This window comes from Pungitius pungitius, chromosome 10, assembly GCF_949316345.1.
Source record: "Pungitius pungitius chromosome 10, fPunPun2.1, whole genome shotgun sequence".
Taxonomy (NCBI): domain Eukaryota; kingdom Metazoa; phylum Chordata; class Actinopteri; order Perciformes; family Gasterosteidae; genus Pungitius; species Pungitius pungitius.
Genome location: NC_084909.1, coordinates 2227402 through 2246815, shown reverse-complemented (window position 1 = coordinate 2246815; position 19414 = coordinate 2227402). Strand labels below are relative to the sequence as shown.

At 48.8% G+C, this 19414-nt stretch overlaps 2 protein-coding genes across 5 annotated transcripts in view; both read left to right on the top strand.

Annotated features, from left to right (window-relative positions):
* Positions 1-19414, top strand: part of LOC119228777 (beta/gamma crystallin domain-containing protein 1-like) — a 244007-nt gene that overhangs the window by 22274 nt on the left and 202319 nt on the right. The gene's annotated exons all lie outside the window — the stretch shown is intronic.
* Positions 560-18790, top strand: pikfyve (phosphoinositide kinase, FYVE finger containing). Of its 4 annotated transcripts, XM_062565234.1 has the most exons (44): positions 560-695; positions 2304-2503; positions 3532-3699; positions 4866-4975; positions 5125-5296; positions 5631-5838; positions 6647-6673; positions 6837-6926; positions 7034-7190; positions 7314-7471; positions 7657-7768; positions 7968-8115; positions 8325-8489; positions 8573-8635; positions 8727-8856; positions 9249-9429; positions 9532-9606; positions 9722-9829; positions 9939-10079; positions 10232-10358; positions 10446-11383; positions 11471-11866; positions 13025-13125; positions 13225-13296; positions 13439-13610; positions 13726-13904; positions 14018-14131; positions 14507-14615; positions 14693-14847; positions 15115-15211; positions 15404-15461; positions 15545-15673; positions 15765-15885; positions 16081-16176; positions 16281-16361; positions 16497-16591; positions 16680-16739; positions 16857-17033; positions 17319-17422; positions 17519-17647; positions 17727-17988; positions 18115-18189; positions 18304-18425; positions 18588-18790. In XM_062565234.1, the coding sequence occupies exons 2-43, from the start codon at positions 2320-2322 to the stop codon at positions 18417-18419; spliced, it is 6360 nt and encodes a 2119-aa protein (XP_062421218.1). In that variant the 5' UTR covers positions 560-695; positions 2304-2319; the 3' UTR covers positions 18420-18425; positions 18588-18790. The 4 variants fall into 4 exon arrangements, with proteins under 4 accessions (XP_062421218.1, XP_062421217.1, XP_062421216.1 ...); XM_062565233.1 differs by having other exon boundaries at positions 2307-2503; positions 18304-18790; XM_062565232.1 differs by having other exon boundaries at positions 18304-18790.

The window sequence follows — 19414 nt, the reverse complement described above, 5'->3', positions numbered from 1 at the left end:
CCAATCAGAAACGAGATGCGTAAGACAAACGTCCTGCTTCTTCTTCTTCTTACTCCTCAGTGCCTCCTCCGGTGCACGTTTCCCTCAAACTCTGAAGTTACACGAATCACTTACACTTGGGGTCGAAAGCAGACCACCTCAGAGAATACCACAATTAAATACCTTTAAATTTCCTTCATTCACTAACTTCCCTCTGATTTCGGATTAGATTTTAGTGGCAAAGGTCAATGAGCTAATGTATCTTCACAATATTAGCAAACAACGTCAGAGTGCAGCATATATATTCTAGGGACATTCTGCTGTAGAAGTAAAGCCTTTTAAAATTTTACTCATGAGACTAATTCGAGTCACGTTTATGAAACAAATAATGGCTATTTAGTAGTCAAAGCTTATTTTGGTGTACTTTTATTTAAGCGATATTCTGGATTTGATATATGTACTTGTTACACCGTAGTGTTGTGTAGCACAAAATATCTGATTACAGAATTTTATCATGAGAACAGAATTTCCATCGATTGTTCTGAGTGTGATTTATTTTGCCTTGTCTCCTGATCACAACACTTGCATTCAGTGCAGCTCTTGATTCGTCAGGGCTGCCTGTCTACGGGAGTCGGCTTTTTTCGCCTAGCTGTTTTACAGATGTTTTCGCGGTCGGACGGCTTCATACATTGATGTCACATTCCTACAGTGAAAGGGTAATCCACATCTTTTTCTATCGCGGCACCTTAATCCTATTTCAGGTGTCAACTGTTCCAAGAAAGAGGCTGTTAGCATAGGAGGCTAACATTAGCCAACGTTGCTAACCTAACGTTAAATCCAGATGGGACATTAGCTACTGTACGTTTAAAGCTAGTTAGCTTAGCTAATGTTAGCTAAAACTAACTATACAAGTCACTTTAGTTGTTTGGCAGTTTTTGCTAAGTGCTGTAAATGTCGCCGTTTCCAAACACGACGCCACATTTCCTGAATTATACAAAGTGCAATTAAATCAGACAGTCGAGGTGACAGTTGATCAGTTGAATAAGTCAGTCGCTGTCTAAAACTTGGAGGAAATGTTGAAACTCATTGTGGGTCGTCATTTGTCTGCCGACTGAACATTATCGTACATAATAGCTAATATAGGCAATGCAATGAGGTGGAGGGCTCGGTCCTTTAGCTGTCAAACCACCAGGAAACGGTAACGCCACGGCCCGTTATGGTCACATGATGAGGCGGAGAACGTGATGCCTCTACTTCTGCTTTTCCCCCTCCTCCTCGCCTCAAAATACCCCAAAATGTCATGCGTTGCCACCTCAACGTCAGTAGCGTTCTTCAAAAGGTAAGTCTAGAAGAGATTTTAACAGTTGTTACTGTTCAATACACGGTTAGTAAATAAGAAAGACGCGCAGCTTGAAGTAACGTCTGTAGTGTAAAATAGATCTAACGAGTCAATGAGCCTTTCATATCCTAAATTCATCCGAACTAATCAATCAGCCGTTAATATAGTAAATTCATCCGAACCAATCAATCAGCCGATGGTGGTTTTTTAATTTATGGATAATGTTTTGTTTTTTTGCCAGACCAACGCTCACAATCCTCAAATTTAGAAATATAATGAATTTAAATACTACAAGTAGTGGCAGTTGTAAGTAAGAATTCAAAAGTCATGCTTAAGTAAATTACAATTTTGTATTTGAGTACAGTATTTAGTAAATGTACATAAGAGAAACATAATCTCATAATTATCCAATGTTCAAATTCTTCTAATAAGAAGAATAATTAACTATTGTCTCATGTTTTAGAAATGGTATTGTACAAAGTGTTATTATTGGAAATGTCACTCAACACGTTAATGTTGATTTACCAGTTAATAAGTTATTTTATGTATTTTGTCATATTATTATTCGACTTCATTGGTTACTGGTATAACAACTAACATTCAATCATTTCTGAGCTCATAGAGCTGAAATTCTTATAATGCTCATTCATTAAGCGTCCTACAGTACAAGCCTTTTGTATTTGAAGTTTTTAAGGCATGAATAATATGGTGGTAAGTTTGAAGTATGGTGGAGTCTGGCTTATGATTAACGGTCAGGTCAGTGATCTGCCGTGGCATTAGAGCGACGGCTGCTTGGGTCAGGCGTGTGGATTTAGATACACCTGGATGTATTTTTAACCATGTTAAAGTGAATGATCAACATTTGAAAAACGATTATCTATTTTTCTCCTGGTCAGCAAGTGAGATTAACCGATGAGATGATGACTATGGGAAGATGAGCATCTGAAAACGCCGCTTAAGAATTCTCCTCTCGTTGCTTCTCCAGCAGGACTAGCAGTGTCATGGCTGCCGATGACAGGTCCTCGTCCTCATCCTCGGCGGACTGGAGCGTCGAGCCGCCCGTCTCCTCACCCACGAGCCCCTCCCACCTGACGCACTTCAAACCACTGACTCCGGAGCAGGACGACCCCCCCCTCCGCTCCGCCTACAGCTCGTTTGTCAACCTGTTTCGTTTCAACAACAAAGGTCAGGCCCACAAGAACGTAGATTAGTGGATTAAGTTATGGGCGAAGCGCCGTCATATCGCCATTGCTTCTTTTCGCTGTACTTTTCTGATGTGTAGAAGATGTTGTTGATCCCGATTGTTGTAAGCATGAACGAGCTGTCTCGTTGATACGGTGAAATGGACTGCGGTGATTGGATGTCGTGCAGGCAGCGCTCTCTGCATACAGGTGGCGCACATTTTTTTGACAGATGCAGATAAACAGAGCGGCGCCGCCGTGTGAAGATGTTTTCCCCCAGTTTTCATGGGAAGTAGCAAGTCTTCTCGAGTCAAAAGGCTCGAGTCCAAGTGAAGTCACGAGTCATCGATGTTAAAGTCCAAGCCGAGTTGCAAGTCTTTGGACGTTTTGTCCAAGTCACATGACTCGAGTCCACACCTCTGCTCAGATGTGCTTTAAAGTTAACAGTATTTTCTAATCTTTTTATGGGACAGCTCGGTTACTTTCTCACTGAAAGTTTGTTCTCTTTATTTGTTTTTTTATTGGGTCCTTTTACGTCCTACTTTAAGATTACAGAAGTCAGCAAAGTCTTGTGAGGTCATGTGATTGACCTTCCCTTCCAGGAACCAGTGGAACTTGTGATTCGTTCTTTTATTTATTGTCCCGTCACCTCACTGCAGTGTTTTCTGTCCTGAGAAAGTTCAGCGGTTGATTCCGGTTTGGTTTGAGGAATTCATTTAAAAGCTTTGGTGGATATGAAGAAACTAGCGGGCGAGACAAAGCAATCCAACCCGGCCCAGCGTTGTCAACCTTTTTCCCCCCAAAAATGTAGGAAGCAGCAGTAGCTCCAAAGGTCGCTAAATTTGTTAAGACAACTGGCTGATTCATCAAGGCTTTGTTAAATTAAGCTTTAACAAGTGTGGTGAAAGCAATAACAATAATTTCATTTTATCTTGTGTGTGTGTGTGTGTGTGTGTGTGTGTGTGTGTGTGTGTGTGTGTGTGTGTGTGTGTGTGTGTGTGTGTGTGTGTGTGTGTGTGTGTGTGTGTGCAGAGGATGGACGTTCTCCCTCAACGGTGTCAGAGAAGCCGGATGCTCCGTCCCCTTCACCTCAATCAGAGAGGAGGAGCTGGTCCACAAGTCCAACCCAGTCCCTCTACAGTTCCAGGGTGCACCGAAAACAGCAGCCAGACCTCCTCCGACGTACCTCCACCGCCTCAGGTAAAACACACACACACACCCCCACACACACACACACACACACACACACAAAGTCTTCCACTGGTAAATTGGCCCAGATTTACATGTACGAGGATTAAATTTAAGATTCCTTTTATAGAACTTTTCATTCATTGTGTTCTAAGAAATGCTTTTATTCAACCTAACTTTATATTTTCTCTCTCTCGCGTCACACTTTAGTTTATTATCTGCAGTCTGAAGCTCTCTGTAAGCAGATCTAGATCCTCTGTCTTGTAACCTGTGAACTGATCAGGGGGGCTCTGATAACAGACCACCTCTTTTCTTACATTAGATTGCACATTCGAGCCCGTTGTAGAGCTGCATGGTCGGACCTAAGAGAAGAGCTTTATTTGTGCTCTTCATCCCAAAGTTCACTTTAAACCAAACAAACAAGCTCAAAGATGAAGGGGCGCTCTTCTTATTCAGAGCAGCTTCTATCCTTTGTGTTTTTTTGTGAGTTGTCACATATTCTTAAACTAAATGTTGGTCTTAACCCACGAATCTGACGCATCGCAGTTGAACCACGTTTAGAACGATGACAGAATGTCCAGGTTTTAACATGCGCTCTCATGTCTTTTGTGATTGCAGTGGATTGGCCAGGTGAGGGTCCTCTGCACCGTGTGGTTTACCTAAAGACGCCTTTAGCTTTAACTTTAACTCGCTCTGAGTGGCATTACACAAACCTTTGTGTGTGTGTGTGTGTGTCTGACTGCATGCCAATGCCCTTTTGTTGATATTTGCCTTTTTCAAGGAAGCGCTTTCGGTTGATCTTTGGTTTGCCCTAATGTTTTACCCCCGGGTACTAATAACAACGAGAGCAATGGTGTTTCTAACGACACAAACACTGTTTTATTTAACATGCTTTTCTTTCTTTCTTTTGTTTGTTCTCTTATACACATTTGCAACTCTTAAGGAAGTTATTCATGAAGTTATTCATTGTTGTGCATTGTCAAATGTTGGCCAGGTAGTGGTTTAAATGTTTAAACACTCTGTGATGAAGAGGCTTTAATTGATAATCACCTTCATTGAATATAAAACGAGGCTTATTTGACAATGCATCAGGATGAATTGTTAAGAGTTCACTGACTCTTTTTTTGGTTCTCGTGCTTATTCGCGGTGTGTCTCTCTGCCCACCTGCATTGTTCTAGATGGCAGCAGGAAGTCGGACACCCCTCTCAGTAATCACGACCCTCGCACAGCTGTGCAACTCCGCACCGCACTGAAGAGGTTGAAAGAAATAATGGAGGGAAAGAGCCAGGTACTCGCACACGACTCTCCCCTCCACACGTCTCTGCTTCCTTTGCCCTCCCAGGCGTGTGTCGACCCGGCAGTAAACACTCTTTTCTTCTGCAAATATTTTAAATGCATATATTTTGAGCCGACGCTGTGGCTGTCGTCCCCCTGCAGGACAGCGATCTGAAGCAGTACTGGATGCCGGACAGCCAGTGCAAGGAGTGCTACGACTGCAACGAGAAGTTCACCACCTTCCGCCGCCGCCACCACTGCCGCCTGTGCGGCCAGATCTTCTGCAGCCGCTGCTGCAACCAGGAAATCCCCGGGAGGTTCATGGGCTACACCGGTAGGGGTCACATTACCACATGTTAGAAGTTACAGCCCAATAATACAGGCAGAGTAATTTATATAATGCGTATGCCAGTCCTGTTCTTTTTTAGTTGCTCTAATTAAGTAGAGTAAAAGTAAAAGTATTTAAGGGATTCTTGCTACAAAGAATGAATTTAAAGGTTAATAAACCTTTACAGGAGCAGCCTGGCACCCTAATGTGATTTAACTGTAGTTGTGAGAGTACCATAACAGTTTGATTATCTTCATATTGATCATCAAGCTGACTAAAAACACTGGTCCTTTCCTGCCATTTCTGTGTCGTCCCTCCTTCTTTTCGTCTCCGAACCCAGGAGATCTTCGGGCCTGTACGTACTGCCGTAAGATCGCGCTGAGCTACGCTCACTCGGCCGACTCGTGCTCCATCGGGGAGGACCTGAGCGCCTTGTCCGACTCCACCGGCTCTGTGTGTGTGCTGGAGCCCAGCGAGCCTCGCACACCTGTGGGCGGACGGAAGTCCAGCAGGAACATCTTCCTCGAGGAAGACCTGACCTGGCAGAGGTGATCACACACACACACACACACACACACACACACACACACACACACACACACACTGAACATAAACACCGGTACCAAATCTGATAAAAAATGATCTTTTATCACCACATATACTTGCTTGTCTCCTATTGATTTTTGTGTGTAATTGATATATTAGCTATTTGATTTTGCCCGATGCCTTCAGTGTCAGCTCTGACCTTTTTTTTAACTTTCATTTTTTGACCAAAAAAATAGCTATAAAATGTATTTAATTAATTTATTACATATCTTTCTCTTTCTCTGTTGCTGTGTGTCTTTCTCTCTCACTCTGTGACGTTCTCTCTCTTGAGAACGCATGCGGTTTGTGCGCTCGTGCTTGTGTTGCTCGGGGATGCACCGCTCGGCCCTCTTTGGTTCAGATAGCGAGACCCGGGCGACTCGCAACATCGTGTCGCATGACTCAAACATTGCTTCACTCACTTCGTAAAGCATGATTTAACTTTAAATAAACGCGTGAATATAATATGAAATGTTTTCCATATTAAAAAGGAACAGAAAGCTCAATTCAAGTGTAACCCTTTTTATAACAATTGGACGAAACTTAAACAGGCATTACATTTCCAGTGGTTAATGTAAATAGGATATAAACATTGAGTTGAACTGGATAGATTGGTGCTGATCCGATCCTGCTGTCTGAGTCACTATGAGCCTCGTATCTGATATCGGTGCATCCCTACTTTGGCTGCTGTTTTTTTTTCTAATCGGTGTGCTTCCTGCTTATCTTGTCTATCTACCTGCCTCTCTTTCCTCTCTTTCTCTCCTTGCATAGAAAAACTCCTATCGGGATGAGAAAGAAGTGAGTCATGCGGTTTGTTTCATTCATTTTTCACATCTGTCCGAGCTTTAACCATCTGTAAGTAAAAGCTCTGTAAGTGATCATAAATGACTCTGGTTATCATGGAGGATGTGTGTGAAGATACACTGAACTCACCCTAAATCTGAGTCTACGTGTCCATCAGCATGATTCACCAGGAGCAGCAGAACAGCGGGCTGACCTCCAGACTGACGGCGCGGCAAGAAGACGTCGGCAAGTCGCCGGCTCGGAAGAGGTGACTCCCAAAGAACCAAGTCCCCCCCCCCCCCCCCCCACACACACACACACACTCCCCCGTGGAGCCCGCGGTGTGAACTGCGTCTGCGTGTCTCTCCCCCACAGGTCCGCCAGCGTGACCAACCTGCCGCTGGACCGCGCCGGCTCCTCCATGGCGCCCTCCTACGACAGCGCAGTCAGCCCGCCGACCAGCCGGGGCATGTCGGGCGCCAAGAGTGGCACCAAGCTGGACCACAGCGAGGAGGAGAGGAAGATCCTACTGGTGCCTGCTCTCCTCTTTTCGTTAACCGTTTGTGCCCCAGCAGTCATGTCTCATCGGCTTTACCTGATCACACAATTCCTCCTTTACAAAACTCACTATTACACACTGGCCTCCATCCTGCAGGACTCCTCCCAGCTGAAGGACTTGTGGAAGAAGATCTGCCACAACAGCACAGGGATGGAGTTCCAGGACCACAGATATTGGCTGAGGACCTACCCCAACTGCATTGTGGGAAAAGAGCTGGTCAACTGGCTGCTGAGGAACGGCACCATCTCCACCAGGTAGCGTCCCATATGACACATGTTCTGTACGTTGAACATGTTGGAGCTCTTGGATCAATTTGAAGACAGTGATGGCCTTGTGTATTCCTTCTTCCGGGATGAGGGGTGGGGGGGGGGGGGGGGCTCTTCCTGTTGCAGGTGCTCTGGATCTTGAGCGTTCACACCCTGGTGCCTCTGTGTTGCAGGGCACAGGCTATCGCCATAGGCCAGGCTCTAGTGGACGGTCGCTGGCTGGACTGCGTCACGCACCACGACCAGCTGTTCAGGGACGAGTACGCCCTCTACCGCCCCCTGCAGGTAAAACCGGGGATTTCAAATAACAGAAATGATCAATTAAGTGTTCATCGTTTGCGTGGGACGCGTTTCGACAGGATCATGTGTTGGTATTGATCAACGCTGTTATGTCTGATAACAACTGAGGTCAGATAACTTGTAGTTGTGGCAAATGTGCTCACACCGTCTCACTCTCACTCACTTTGTCTCCTTTGGCCTCCAGAACACGGAGTTCTCGGAGACGCCGTCCCCAGACAGCGACAGCGTGAACTCCGTGGAGGGACATTCAGAGCCGTCCTGGTTCAAGGACATTAAGTTTGATGACAGCGACACGGAGCAGCTGGCGGATGAGAGCGAGTATGCCATGCCGAGTACGTGTCACACGTGTAACACGCTTTGATAAAAGGCCGTCTTTATTTTCTACACCTTCAGACCTGTTGGTTGGATCATTGCTCTTTGCAGTGGCTCTGGTTTGGTTTACTGTACTGGACAGTACATACGTACAATGGGGAGGTACTTGTACTTTACTCAAGCGTTTAAGCGTAAATCCCTCAGCTCACTCGTGTGTCCGTCCGTCCAGACTCAGCCAGTCCCAGCAAGAGGACGTCCGTCAGCAGCTCCCAGTCAGTGGTGGACAGTGACTCAGCTGCTTCCATCAACCTCAACATGGAGCAGAACAATGTCAACTTCCACATCAAGAAACAGTCCAAGTATCCACATGTGCCTTCTGCAGCTGACCAGAAAGGTGAATATTACTGAAAGCACAACATTTAATATGAAATGTTTCACATATTTCTTCACGTCATTGTTTCTTTGTCCCCGTGGTAGCTGAATTCCATCCGTCCGAGGATGGAGGACAGAATATTGTCATAAGTGACGCCTTCATCAAAGGTAGGAACCCCACACTTCCTCATTTACTCGATCAGACGACATATCAAATTGCGCATCCAGTTGAGCTCAACGTGACGTGGTGTCCCTGCAGAGTCTCTGTTCAACCGCCGCGTGGAGGAGAAGGCCAAAGAGATGCTGTTCACTCCGCTGGGTTGGCACCACAGCTCTCTGGATCAGCTGCGAGAGGAGAACGGAGAGAAGAAGGCCATGGAGAGGCTGCTGTGAGTGGAGAGGAAGCCTCTGTTTGGGTCCACTGGGATTATGCGTCACGGTAGAAGTCCACGAGGGCAGCGATTGCTGTTGTAATATTCCCTTTAGCTTAATGCTCAGTGAATAATATTAGTGCATTTTGAACATTAAGGGTCGCGGCAAACTTCAGAATCTAATGATCTATAATAAGGAAAAATTATTCTGGATGAAAAAACTGATTTCAACTTGAAAAACACAGATAAATTATTTAAAGCGATTAGCGATGTCTGCAGAGACGAGATGTTGAGACCCTGCCGGGATGAAGTTGACCCTTCAGAGCCCTGATGTTGTCCTGATTGTGACGGTACCTTGAGAATTGGACTGTGTTTCAAACCCCCCTCCCTCCCCCTTTTTTTATGTTCAGCTCTGCCAACCACAGCCACATGATGGCGCTGCTGCAGCAGCTGCTCTACAGCGAGTCTCTGTCTCTGTCCTGGCGGGACATCATCGTCCCCGTGGTCCGACAGGTGGTCCAGACGGTGCGGCCCGACGTTCGCAACTGTGACGACGACATGGACATCCGCCAGCTGGTCCACATCAAGAAGGTCGGACGCCGGATTTGACGAGATGACGCACGTCGGTTGCGTTTAGCCGATCAGTCTTTCTGCTTCTGGGGGTTTTTCAAAGTATCTTCGTTCGTGTTTCAGATCTCTGGAGGCAGGAAGTTTGACTCGACGGTGGTGAACGGCTTCGTGTGCACCAAGAACATCGCCCACAAGAAGGTGGGATGGAGTTGATCCGCGTCCCGTTCATTGTGTCTTTGAAATCAGCATGCATGTCCAGAAATGAAGGAATTTATCGGCACTTGAACTAATACTTGTTGTGACCTGTAATCAGATGAACTCCCACATCAAGAACCCCAAAATCCTGCTCCTGAAGTGCTCCATAGAGTATCTATACAGGGAGGAGTCCAAGTTTTCCTGCATCGACCCCATTGTGCTGCAGGTCGGTGACTCGCGCAAAATGCAGTTTCCCCCCCCCCCCCGGGTCGGCACTTGCCTTCGCCTCCTTTTGCTGAAAATAAATCCCGTTCTTTTCCCCGTCCGTCCCTCAGGAGCGAGAGTTTTTGAAGAACTACGTGCAGCGGATAGTCGACGTCCGTCCTACGCTGGTGTTGGTGGAGAGGACCGTGTCTCGCATTGCTCAGGACATGCTGCTGGAGCACGGCATCACCCTGGTCATCAACGTCAAAGCGGTCAGTCAAGTATTCCGGTGACATTTAGACGTCCTCGATGTCGTCCTCTCTGCATCCTGGCCTCCTCTCGGTTTGGTTTCTGACAAATAGAACAGCAAAGGTCAGAGCACCTTCTGCAGGTAGTGGTCCGTGATTCTCCTCGTTCCTTTCAGCAAGTCCTGGAGCGGGTGAGTCGTATGACCCAGGGAGACCTGGTGATGTCCATGGACCAGCTCCTCACCAAACCCCGTCTGGGAACCTGCCTCAAGTTCTTCATGCAGCCCTTCACGCTGGCCAACGGTTAGAATCACCCCTCCGCTCTGCCTCTCCCTCTCCTAGCGATGTCAGTTCGTAAAAAACGCGTGCTTTTGTTTCCGTCCCTTCCAGACGAGGCAAAGACTCTGATGTTCTTTGAGGGCTGCCCTCCCCACCTGGGATGCTCGATAAAGCTGCGAGGAGCCTCCGACTACGAGCTGGCCCGCGTGAAGGAGATCATAATGCTGATGGTGTGCGTGGCCTACCACTCCCAGCTGGAGATCTCGTTCCTCATGGACGAGTTTGCCATGCCGCCCAGTTTGGCCCAGAGCACCTCATTCCCCTGCCTGCTGGAGGGCACGTCTGCGGAGGAGGAAGCGGAGGAGGAGAAGGGAGAGGAGAAGGGAGAGGAGGAGGAGGAGGGGGAGGAGGAGGAGGAGGAGGAGGAGGAGGAGGAGAAGGAAGAGACGAGTGAAGGGAGCCTGGAGAAAACCGTAGTTCCCGAAGACTCGGCGCTGGGAGGAGGAACTGAGGAGGAGGGGCTTCCCGTCGAGTCCTCCCCCAAAACCGGAGACGTTGACACTTTTCGGGAGAAACATTTTGCCGACTCGTCCTCCCCTGTCCGGGACGGGGGGGGCGGTAACATGGTGAAAATGACCTCCACGCCGTTCTCCAGTCCCATTGCACTGCATCCTCAGTGCGTCCCGCCTCCCTTCCTCTTGGAGGAGGACCAGGAGATGGACTCCGATACGCTCATCATGGCGCCTGGGGGGGAGGCCGCGGAGGAGGGGAGCCCAGAAGCCAGGGAGGGGAGCCTGGCCAAGGGGGACTCACGCGACCCGGCTCCCCCCGCCCGGTCCTTCAGAGACCCCCTGCAGGATGACACGGGGATGTTTGTGGCCGAGCAGGTGGATTCATCCGATGACCGTCTGAAGTCCATCTCCGCTGGCTTCAAGCAGGAGCTCAAGGAGATCATCCTGTGCATCTCCCCCTTCATCACCTTCAAAGAGCCGTTCCTCCTCACGCCTGCCGGCATGCACTGCCCCAGCAGGGATTACTTTCCAGAGCAGGTACCTCCGTTTACTGAAGGACAACTGCAAAGTAAACACAACACATTTCAGTCTATAAGAGAAAAGTAATACCCCCCCGTCTTCTAGGTCTACCTTTCTCCCCTCCTCAACAAGGACTACAAGGAACTGGACGGGCGGCGTAAGCGGCAGCTCCTCAAGGACTCCGCCCCCTCCGCTCTGGTTAGCGGGCAGGCCAACGGCGCCTTCCAGCCCAAACCCGTCAGCGTCCTGCCCTCGCACGGCCTCACCAGCACCCGCATCGTGGAGCCGCTGAGCGGCAGCCAAGACCTGGCCAAGATGCTGGCCGACTACAGGGCGAAGGGGGGCCGCATCCCCCAGAGGGACGCCGCCGACCCCTTCTGCGCCGCCACGCCCGTCGGCGCGCAGAGCAAGGCGCCGGACGCCCCGCCGAGGCCGCCGGCGAGGGCCGACAGCGAGGAGGAGAGGCCGGGCAGACTGACCGATGTCAGCTGGGCGCCAAAGGTGAGCGGCTGTTAATCGCTGTTAAACGTGTTTACGTTCAGGACGTCGCTGCCTTCATCGCCAGAGATTGGAGAAGATTTGTGTTTGTTATGTCAGGATTAATTGTTCAAAGTTTGAGCGCCATTCTACTTTTATGTCCTCATGTGTCGTCAAGCATCTAAAAGTCGATCGTTTCCCGATATCTTCGCTCCTGCTGAATCCGACCGGATGGTTAAAAGTCGCTTCTCAGTGGAAGTTTCTCGCCTTTCGCCTTCCGCTTTTTTTCTTTAAACCAGCACTGGTTTCTGAATTTTTTGGACGTTTTGGACCAGGGTGATAATTCAGGCAGAGAGACACAGTCTCCACACATCCAGGACCATATTTACTGAAATCCCAGTTATTCTGTTCCAGGGACACAAAAGCTGCTTCAGAAAACCAGTTAAAAACTCCTCCTGTTCCCACAGTTCCATTATTACAGCTACATGAATAATGCTTCACATCTGTATGATGAAATAAAAAAAAAATACATCATTTAGGTGTGTTTGTTTTGCACCTGTCATTTCCTCAGAGCTCTGACTGGACTTGTGTTGATCACCACGAAGCTCTGGTTGCTCTGAGTAACTGGAGGTACTTTCATCTGAAGGAACAGAGTGTCCAGGTCTTTATTTTCACTATTCTCTCTCTTTGCATCACCTGCTTTCCTACAGAGCATGAATAAGTGCTGCCTTTTTTCTCCTCTTCTTTTTGAGTAGAATTAACTCAGGAAAGGTAGTTTCCACTAACCTCTGACCTTATGACCAGTTTGTGAAAATTCATTTTTTGCTGCGGAGCTCTTCTCCCTTTTTAATGCGCTCCTCCCTCTCAGCTCCACCTTTTCTCCTCCCCACCCCCACCCTCCCCTCTTCTCCTTTTTGGCTAAAAAGACATTGTGTGGATGCGCATGTGCATGCGCGTCATCACACGCGTGATGTCAGGCAGGGGTCGTACCATCAGGTCCAAGAGGGCGGCCTACAATTTCGGAGTTGACTTCATTGTGTTTTTTGTTTTTCTGGCTTTTCATTTAGTTTTGCCTTTCTAACACTGGAATTCCCTCCGGTGTTTCCCCCCCCCCCCTCCCCACCCCCTCTGCTCCGCTTGGATCGTACTTGACCCCTCGCGTTGGTTTGCGTCTCTCCTCAGCTGGACTGCCTGAACCCCGTCAACCACCAGAGACTGTGTGTGCTCTTCAGCAGCTCGTCCGCTCAGTCCTGCAACGCGCCCAACCCCTGCGTCAGCCCCTGGTAAACGCCGCTCGCCCCCCTGGAGCCCCGCCCGCACCCACGGGCCTCGCTCCTTCGCTTCTGATGGCATTGTGGGCCGTTTCTGTTTGTTGTCAGCAGGATCGTCACCATGGACTTTTATGGCAAGAACGACCTGTCCCTCGGCGTGTTCTTGGAGCGGTACTGTTTCCGGTGAGAGCGAATAAACGCTGGATTTAATGTCTCCTTGTGAGACGACCTGAATTCCAAAATTCAGATGCTGCCCGACGCAGTTCAGCAGCTCGGGGGAGCCTCCTCCTTCTGAGTCGTAAAGGTGTTGTGCGTTTCACTCCAGGCCGTCCTACCACTGCCCCAGCATGTTCTGCGAGACTCCCATGGTGCACCACGTGCGGCGGTTCGTGCACGGCAGCGGCTGCGTGCAGATCGTGTTGAAGGAGCTGGACTCCCCCGTGCCCGGTTACCAGCACACCATCCTCAACTACTCGTGGTGCCGCGTCTGTAAACAGGTCAGCGACACCCCCCCCCCCACACACACACACACACACACACACACTCAACAGCCTTCCAGCTGAAGGTTTCGGGCTGGACTCCCCTCACTGACGCCCCGCCTCTGGCTTGAAGGTGACGCCCGTGGTGCCGCTGTCCAACGACTCGTGGTCCATGTCTTTCGCCAAGTACCTGGAGCTCCGCTTCTACGGGCACCAGTACTCCCGCAGGGCCAACGCGGAGCCCTGCGGCCACTCCATCCACAAGGACTACCACCAGTACTTCTCATACAACCAGATGGTGGCTTCCTTCAGGTCGGTCCACTCCATCAAGTATTCTCATACAACACATTCCTAAAGATGATTCTGAAGCACTTTTATGCTTTTGTACTTTTGAAAAATGTCCTCATCGAGTTCTGCCTCCTCAGCTACACGACCGTACGCCTGTTAGAGATTTGTCTTCCTCGGCCCAAGATCTTCATCAGGAACCTGGGACCTTCTAAGACCAACCTGCAGCAGGACCTGAAGGACTTCACTCAAAAGTAAAGTGAACTCATCACTCGTTCATTTAGATCTAACTGACAACAGTATGTTAAAAAAGAAAAGATAATATCCGGTTTTTTAACTTCATTTCATGGTTCTGTCGTATATTAAGTTACGTTTTGGCCCCATAGGGCCCCTAATAGAGTAGATTCTTCCTCTGTGGAGCATGAATGTTTTGCATGAAAAAGACTTAAAGGGATAATCACACTATTCGGGGATGCTTGACATTTTTAAGATTTAGGTGACAGACGATGTCTAACTGACGTTTATTTACCAGATTAGATGAAGATTCAGTGAGGAAGGGAATGTATAAAAATACAGAACTACATTATAAATATAATATAATAATATGTATTCATCTGCTCTCTCCTCAGGGTGACGCAGGTGTACCTGGCCATAGACGACCGCCTCACCTCCCTGAAGACCGACACCTTCAGTAAGACGCGAGAGGAAAAGATGGAGGACCTCTTTGCTCAGAAAGACGTAGGTTTCTTTTTCCCTTTCCCCTTGTGTCTGTTCTCTCTGGTTTTCACTGGCCTCACCTGTGTGTGTGTGTGTAGATGGAGGAGGCGGAGCTGCGGAGCTGGATTGATAAACTACAGGTGCGACTGCAGGCCTGCGCGCTGAATTCCCCTCAGCAGGTGCAGGCGGTGCTGGAGTCGCTGGTGATGAAGAAACAGGCTCTGTGCGAGATGCTGCAGTCCTGGAACGGCAGGTCAGAGCCACCGAGGGCCTCCTGCAACATGTCTCATGTGCGCAAGAAGGACGTTCAGAGTCATTAAAGAGACACGGCTAGTTTGCTACACACCTATATTTGGGTTTTGCACCTGGATGAAGGAAGTTCTGCCCCATGGTATCTCACCAAAGACACACAGCTCATTTTAAATAACGGTTCCTATGAGGTAGTCAGTGGCAATACTCGTTGAGAGGATATTAAACCTTCTTCTTCAAGTACATCCGAACGTGTCGATGTGCTCTTCAGGCTGCAGGAGTTGTTCCAGCAGGAGAAAGGCAGGAAGCGTCTGTCCGTCCCTCCGAGTCCGGGACGCCACCGGCAGACGCCCGTCGACGACAGCAAGGTTTGAAATAATTCAGTTAAAAAGCCCAGCGTCATGTGTTTGAAATGTGCACCAAGTTTGCTTCTGTTCCAGTTTTGACTGTTGGTTAAAAAAAAGTCATTGGAGAAGATGTTGTTTTTTTCAGTTTTCTAAAATATGTATTTCTTGATTTTATATTTATATCTCAGCTCATTTGATGTATTTATTCATCAGTGTACCCTGGACTCCTCCCCCCGCAACCCCTCGCCTGTGATACAGAACGGGGACAAAGGTGAGTTTGCCCGAATCCACCCGGGTTCCCTGTGAGTGACGGGGCGACTCCAGCTGTGCGTCTTGTGTGTTGTTCACCGACAGAGGACCGACACCTGTGCATCCTGTCCTCCTCCTCCTCCTCCATGCTGCCGTCACCAGGAGATCCTGGAGCCGAAGCTTCCACCCCGGTGCCCTCCTTCACTGAGCAGGACTCGCTCAGCATCCCAGAGGGTATGAGCGCGCACACACACACACACACACACACACACACACACACACACACTCCCCATCTCCTCTACATTCTTTGTTTGCCTGTTGTCAGATGTGTTTGATGGACACTTGCTGGGCTCCACTGACAGCCAGGTGAAGGAGAAGTCCACCATGAAGGCCATCCTCGCCAACTTCCTGCCCGGCAACAGCTACAACCCCATCCCCTTCCCGTTGTGAGTGATGCCCCCGGCTCAAATAATATAAATATATGACCTTTTTTTTTATTCATTCTACAAAACACACCAGATTTAAACGTTTAACAGCAACACAAGAACTTTCCCCAAATAAAAAGGATGTTAATGAATCCATAAATGAGGCGTCAGCTCCTGAGACGTAACGTTGTGGCTTCTGTGGTCTCGTGTTGACAGCGACCCGGACAAACACTACCTGATGTACGAGCACGAGCGGGTTCCCATCGCCGTGTGCGAGCGAGAGCCCAGCTCCATCATCGCCTTCGCCCTCAGGTGACGACCTCCGGCTCCCCGGCAGCTTCAAAGAGGAAAAAGTCCCGTTTGTCTCGTGTGGAAACGTGATGTCGTGTTTTTTTGTGGGTTTTTTTGCCTCCCAGCTGTAAGGAGTACAAAACGTCGCTGGACGATCTGTCGAAGGCGTCCAACGCGGGCGGAGACGAGGTCCCGCAGGCCGCCAGGTACCAGAGAGAAAATAGGTCATTCATTTAAAACACCTAAGAAAAAAAAAAGTTATGGCTTCCGTTAGTTTTATTTAAAATTCCTCCCAACTGGTCCGCTGACCCGGTTCCTGCGGCACTTGTTCCCCTCCTCAGCGGCGGGGAGAGTCGGACGAAGAGCAGCCCGGCCCGGCCCGGCGAGTCGGCCTCGTCCCAGCAGAGCCGCAGCAGCGTGGAGACGGATCCCCTCAGTACGCGTCCGGCCCGGAAACCTCAGCGTCTTTCAGAACGCGTGCGCGCGTGAAGCACCTGACTTTCACTGCTTTCCGTTGTGTGCAGAGGATCCGGAGCTGGGGGACAAACAGAAGAAGCAGACGCTGAATCCACACGTTGAGCTGCGTGAGTCCTTTTATACCCTCACAGGGGTGTATTCAGAGCCATACTGGTACTAATGATACTACTGGGTCCATTGCGTTTGGTAGTTTAATTGACTTCGTCCCGTGTGGGTTTTTGCAGAATTCTCTGACGCCAACGCGCGGTTCTACTGTCGCATCTACTACGCCGAGGAGTTCCACAAGATGCGAGAGGAGATCATGGAGAGCACGGAGGAGGACTTTGTCCGCTCGCTGTCCCACTGCGTCAACTGGCAGGCCCGCGGAGGAAAGTCTGGAGCCGTGTTCTACGCAACAGAAGGTTAGATGGAATAAATACATTCATAATGTACACCGACGTACATTTATATTTTGTGTGTATTTTTATTTTAAAAAAAGCAGTGCAATGTTTAAGAGGATGAAAACGTGCAAATGTCCACATCACAAAGAAAGAGGATGAGAATCCAGGAACATACTTGCACCCTGGACTCTACCGTGTGACACCAGGACATTTAGGACGGACAAATCGGATGTAATCTGTAACTTCAGTGGTCTTTGAACCACAGGAGACTTTCCTTCACGTTGCATTGTTTTCATTCTGTGGCAGACGACCGGTTCATCCTGAAGCAGATGCCCCGACTGGAGGTCCAGTCCTTCCTGGACTTTGCGCCTCACTACTTCACCTACATCACCGGAGCCGTGCAGCAGAAAGTAAGCACATTAAAGGGACCTTCTTCCATTTTTTGGGGGGGGGGGGGTCAAGTAGCCTGAGTTTAAATGAACAACGACGGTGTTTCTGCGACACAGCGGCCCACGGCGCTGGCCAAGATTCTGGGAGTTTACAGGATCGGATACAAGAACTCTCAGAACAACACGGAGAAGAAGCTGGACCTGCTGGTGATGGAGAATCTCTTCTATGGACGCAAGATGGCTCAAGTGAGGGGAAAGCACCAATCAGAAGCCCTCCTTCTCGGAACCTCCTCCCAGTTCAATGACCTTCTGCCCCCCCCCGCAGGTGTTTGACCTCAAAGGCTCCCTGAGGAACCGCAACGTGAAGACGGACTCGGGGAAGGAGAGCTGCGAGGTGGTGCTGCTGGACGAGAACCTCCTGAAGCTGGTCCACGACAACCCGCTGTACATCCGCTCCCACTGCAAGGCCATCCTGCGCGCCGCCATACACAGCGACGCCTACTTCCTGTCCAGCCACCTGATCATCGACTACTCGCTGCTGGTGGGGCGCGACGACGCCACCGACCAGCTGGTGGTCGGGATCATCGGTGAGAGGAAGAGGAGGAGGAAGAGGAAGAGGAAGAGGAGGAGGAGGAGGAGGAGGAGGAGGCTTCTATGAGCATCACCTCTTTGTTTTGACTGGTTTTTAATGCACTCATTTACTCGCGCTGCAGATTACATCAGGACGTTCACCTGGGACAAGAGGCTGGAGATGGTCGTCAAATCCACCGGAATCCTGGGAGGTCAAGGTGAGTCTCAAAGGGGGACGCTTCGCTCAGACACCAGAAAGTGGCGGCGTGTCCGCTGCCTAGCGACCACGCGGCTGAATGACGCCGTTTCCCCCCCCCCCCCGTCTCTCACAGGCAAGATGCCCACCGTGGTCTCTCCGGAGCTCTACAGGTCCCGCTTCTGCGAGGCCATGGACAAATACTTCCTCATGGTGCCGGACCACTGGACCGGCCTGGGGGTCAACTGCTGAGCGAGTGTGTGTGCGAGTATAGACACACACACACACACACACACACACACAGTGGCCTGAACACAAGCACACTGGACGCTGTAAATGTTTGTTTGGACTACCGCTCCCTGCAGGCAAATCAAATCTTTTTTTTTTTTTTTTTTTTTTTTTTTTTCATACTCATTTCAGTGATCTCAGATGTTATTTTATCGCCCCGCGAGGTCCCGACGTGTTTCATGGAAGGTTCGTTTCATTCAAAGAGGACCTGCTGAGAACATTCCGTGTACTAGATGTAAAACAAACCATGTAATTTAATGTTTGTAAATGTACAGAGATTATGTAGCTATTAAAGAGTATTAACTATGGTTTATTAAAGGAGCTGTGTGTTGTTGTTTTTGTGTTGATGACGATGATCCGTAGCTTTTTACTTCCATCCCCCAGAAGAACGTCTCCTCTTCCAGATGTTAACATGAAGCAGGTGGACGGGTTGGAGACTGCCAACAATAAATGTTGGAATATTACCATGTAAAAACATGTTTACTCACGGGAAAGGGAAGAAAAAAAAACATTTCATTTCCAAACTGAAAAATAAAACTGAAAGTTGAAAAAACAACACAACTAACTTCAAACCTTTTTTTAATAATTGTACAATTTATATAAAACAGAAGGTGGCTGACGCACAGCCCTCCGCATGTCGTACTGCATCAGGAACTGGAATGAGAATCAAGTTCACTTCCTGTTAGAATAATAATAACACTGTGCTTCTTAACATGTCTGTGCGACACCTTTTCAATCTTGACTGCAGCTAAAAAGGTCCTCAATTCAAAAATAAGCTCATTAAATTTGCAAACTTTTAGTCCGGAGAGAAACTTGAATACAAACTCTAGAATAAAGAAAGTCCTCAGTGACGGACGTCCGTTTTCATACAAAGCATCGACATTATGTACAAGATCAGTTTCTATTTCATATCGGTACCTAAGACTCACACAGACACACACAGACACACACACAAGCAG